The sequence below is a fragment of the Passer montanus genome, unplaced genomic scaffold, assembly GCF_014805655.1.
Source record: "Passer montanus isolate IOZ18808 unplaced genomic scaffold, ASM1480565v1 scaffold10, whole genome shotgun sequence".
Classification (NCBI taxonomy): domain Eukaryota; kingdom Metazoa; phylum Chordata; class Aves; order Passeriformes; family Passeridae; genus Passer; species Passer montanus.
The window spans coordinates 11,562,951-11,567,191 of record NW_024356505.1 but is presented as its reverse complement, the minus strand read 5'-3'; the positions used below and the strand labels follow the sequence as shown (position 1 = coordinate 11,567,191).

Sequence of the window (4,241 nt, the reverse complement as noted above, 5' to 3'; positions counted from 1 at the left end):
AAATTAAAAATACACCTTGGATTGCTCTGCAGTTCCGGTTTCCACTTCTAAGAATCCACTTATTTATAGCTCAATGTCCTGTTTCTATCAGGACCAGGTTCACCTTCTCTGGCTCCAGCTGCAAGGCAAATCCTTGACCTCACAGCACCATTAACTCACCTCAAATACTGCAACTCTGCTTCCCATTCTGCACCTGACAGATGCACATGGCCTCGTGTTGGTAACTCAGGTATCCTGCAAAACACTTCTATCCTGCTGTCCCAAGATTTTGGGAAAAGACCATTGCTACCACCAGAAACAAAATAAACAAGACTCCTGGAGCTGCTGCTCTAGCTAGACTTTCAGGACACTTCATTTTATGTGGAGTTTCCTCAGCAGATAAATAAAAATATAAAATATACCAGGGTTTTTGGTAGTCAGCTCATAACTTCCAATACTTCATTTTAATTTCATTGAAATCTATGGTTTATTTATAAATTGTTTATCATACAGTTGCTAGAAGTCAGTAAATCTACTTCTGTTTCTAATAAAACAGAACAACTTAGTTCCAGGAAAATACACATGAAAGTCTTGTCCTTTTCATCTCTGCTAACAGCATTTTTTGGTATAAGTTAGATTTTTGCCTAAAACTTCAGCTCAAAATCCAGCCTCTGGAAGCTACTTGAGTAAGAACATTCCTCAGCTCCATCAGGTCCCGTGGCATCCTGAGACTAACCAGCTACAGGCTGTGCAGCTTGCCTTTAATCTATATTCCCTATGCTCTTAATTATTCTCCCATCACAAAAAAAAACCCAACTTGCACACTGGCTCATCATCACTCCCAGCAGTGCAAGACATGCCAAAATCTTGGCATTTAAGGAGATCCCAACCTGGAAGGGAAAAGAAGGCATGAGATAGCACCTTTTATATTCTAAAATTCCAAGATGTCTCTTTTGAAATTCTGAATTCAAACTTTAGCACCTCTGTATGGATTTCAAGCACGTACATACAGCTGAATCAATACATACAGGGAGCCTGGGCCATGCTCAGATCCATTCAGCTTCAACCTTCAGAGCACTTGACAGCAAACTCCTTTCCTGTTCTCCACTTTGCAGAACAATAAATAGGCTGGTATCATTTCCTTTGCCTCTGCCCCTTCAAATAACAGACTTGTACTATTTTGGAAATTTGTGTAATTTACTCAGCATGCTCATTTGCCACTCTTCCAATGAGGGGAGAACTGTAATTGGAATAGACACTCTGAAGTGTCAAAAAGCACTAAAAAATAATGCAGCAGTTCAGAGTACGTCTCCAGTGATGCACTGGAAGAGAAGCAGACAATGCCAAGCAGTCATTGGAAAATAACATGTATGAATCCATTTACACAGTTTGGCATTCAGACTCTGTATTAAATAGCATCACCAGTTATTTTTCTGTTTCCATTTCCTGCATCATCTTCATCAAACACTACTGTTAATAGGTTAGTCAAAGCTTCATCTCCCATTCAAGGCCCCAAGCACTGCTACACACCTCAAGCTTGCCTCTAAAGCCTTACACTGCAAAGAAGTGAGAAAGTTCAGATGGCAGGGTACTGTCAGATCACATACATTTCAGTGCAAGAATAAAGCACAAAATAAGAAGCGCTAAGCTCTCTTCTAGTCCCATCTGAAGGCCACATGATTTCCTGTATCAAAGCAGAAGTGTCACCAAAAGGTCACTATTCAAGTATTACTTGTAGGACAGGAGGTACAACATGCTGCAGACATGTGGCAAGGACAAGTGAGGGCTACCAAGAGGCCAAGAAATACTCACCTTACCTTCAGAACTGGTCAGCTTGACCACCAGGGAAGCAAAGTGGGCAAAAAATTTGCTTCAGCTGTACTGTTTTAAAGAGAAGGCCAACAATTCTTCATTCCCACTGCAGCTTTGCTTTCTGCCATCACACCCAGTCCACTACAAGAGGTTTCAGGAGCCTGCCCTGCCCCACCCCCTTCCCCCCGTTCTGGGTTGGATTTATACTGCAATAAGCTGAGATTCAAACACGTTACACTTACCCCAAAAGAGTAAGCCTATGCTCCAGTCTGTGGGTTTCCAGTATATGGAGTTTTAACCACCAAACCTGAGTATCTAAGAAGCCTTTATAAAATGTACTGGGCCACTACCAAACCCACCCCCCCCCGACACTCCAAAAGGCTATTTAGTACAAAAATTGGAAACTGCAATTTGCATTACACATCCTGCTAGGCAGGAACCACCCCTAAATTAAATACAGTGGGACTTCAGCCCTGACAGTACAAGGTGTTTCCCTATAACCGCACTGATTAAACAGCTTGCAGGCACCAGACCTCCAAGTCCTTTTCAGCAGACGTCACACTACACAACATAAAGCAGCAGGCAATTGGCCAAAAATGGTTAGCAAAAAGGATTCCTTAAACCTCCAGCATCCAAATATAGCCCTGGCTGGTCACATGGGCTGCCATACAGTAAGTGCTCCTCACTTTACCTACCCTTTGATTAAACGTTTTGAGCTAAAAAGCATGTACTTAGTACAGCATTTCAGTTTCCAGCCCAATTCCATGAACCGTATAATCTTGCTGTACCTTCCACATTCAGACTGGCAGAAAGGAAAGGTTGATTCAGGTTTCTAGTGAGCCCAAGGGGGATGGCTAGCTAGAAGAAGCTAACAGAATATGAGACCTCTAACATAGATGCACATACACACATATTTATGTGTGCGTATATATATATAAATATTTTTTAAAAGCAACATATCTGCCATACAATGCAGCTGCTGTAAAATACTTCATTATTAACATACTCTACGGCACATACTGATCTAAATAGTCACACCTTACTCCATCTGGCCTCTAGCATGTGTTTTTTCATATTACTCTCATTATGATGAAAGCAGACCAGCTGATTACATCTACCTCACAAGAACTCCATAGCTTAGTTTACACATAAAGAAACTCTGCAAACTTTCTGAAGAAAGGCAGGCCAGCTACTGTACTGTTGCCAGGTGTCAACTTGAACTGAAGAAAGTTGAGCTTGGCCCTTTTTTTCTCAGCCCTTAAAGCCACTGTCCAAGTTAAGTATTGTGCAGGTGTCAAATAAGTTTACATTATAAAGCCTTGCAACTGCACTAATAAATACATCTGCCACTTTTCCTTCCAAAGCCTTTCCCCACTATCAGTGAGGGTGAAGCCTTGCAGTACTCACTCACAACAAACCTTGTGATCTTTGAATACGCAGGGGCTTGAAGTTGTAGCTATTTCTCAACTGCAGCTGGAAGTCAGAGGTTCCTAAAGAGAAACACAGCCCAGTACCAGAGGCAAGGCCTAAACCCTGAATTAGCACACTTACTGCATTGTGTCACAGCAGGGCTTGGTGGCACAGATTTTTGCTAGAAGCATGGAGACTTTTACCACGCTAAAGCTCCCAGTTAAGCTCTCAGATTCTGTGACAGACTCAGAAGAAAGCACAGCGAGGCACAGCATCGAGCACGCTCACATACCCACCACCACCGGCTCAGCTGCACCGAGCACCAGTTAGTTTCACATTTATGCCGGCAGCCAGGCCGGCCTGACTGCACTGAAATAACCCTCAGTACCCAGATGTTGCGCTATTTTTACCCTGGAAAAGAAAGAAAGGACACCCAACAAAACTTCAGGGCGGGAGGCCACGACAGCACAGACTTTATTCCGAGGCTGCAGCGCAGGTTTCGGCGCTCGGCAGCGCCCGGGCTCGCCATCCCCGCAGTGACGTGTCCACCTGAGGCTCCGGGGCCGCCGCCGCCGCCGGAGACAAAGTTCTGTAGTGCACTGACTGCTATCGTACCCAGAGTCGGAGTGTCACAGAACTTTGCTTCCGGAGGCTCCAGTCCTCCGCCGGTACCGGCGCCGGGGCCGCCCGCCAGCACAAGTTTCCCTGCCTGGGAAGGGAAGGCGCACACGGTTAGAGGTGGGGAAGGGAGCCCCCTCCTCCTCCGCGGCTCGGCGGGAGACCCGCTGCCCGAGGAAGAGGGAGAAGGAGGCGAAGACATTTTTTTTCTTTTTTTTTTTTTTAATAAATACCCAAAATGCATCCCCCCCGCACACACCTCCCCCAACCCGGAGCTAACGGGCCGCCCTGCGAAAGCCGCGGCCGAGCGGCTGCCCGGAGCGCTGCCGCTGCAGCCAGCTGAGCTGCGGCTCGCCGCTGACAGCCCCGGCGCCGCGGCCCTGCGGGACCCCGGGCGGCGCCGGGCATCCCCCCGCGGCCCC

The 4,241-nt window shown here is 46.2% G+C and overlaps 1 protein-coding gene across 1 annotated transcript in view; it reads left to right on the top strand.

Annotated features, from left to right (window-relative positions):
* Nucleotides 1-553: 553 nt before the first annotated feature.
* LOC120499395 overlaps nt 554-4,241 on the top strand; it is a 36,429-nt gene continuing 32,741 nt past the window's right edge. Inside the window, exon 1 of the mRNA XM_039703118.1 lies at nt 554-4,236. Coding sequence (XP_039559052.1) covers nt 3,594-4,236 — 643 coding nt within the window. The 5' untranslated portion in view covers nt 554-3,593. The remainder of the gene's footprint in view (nt 4,237-4,241) is intronic.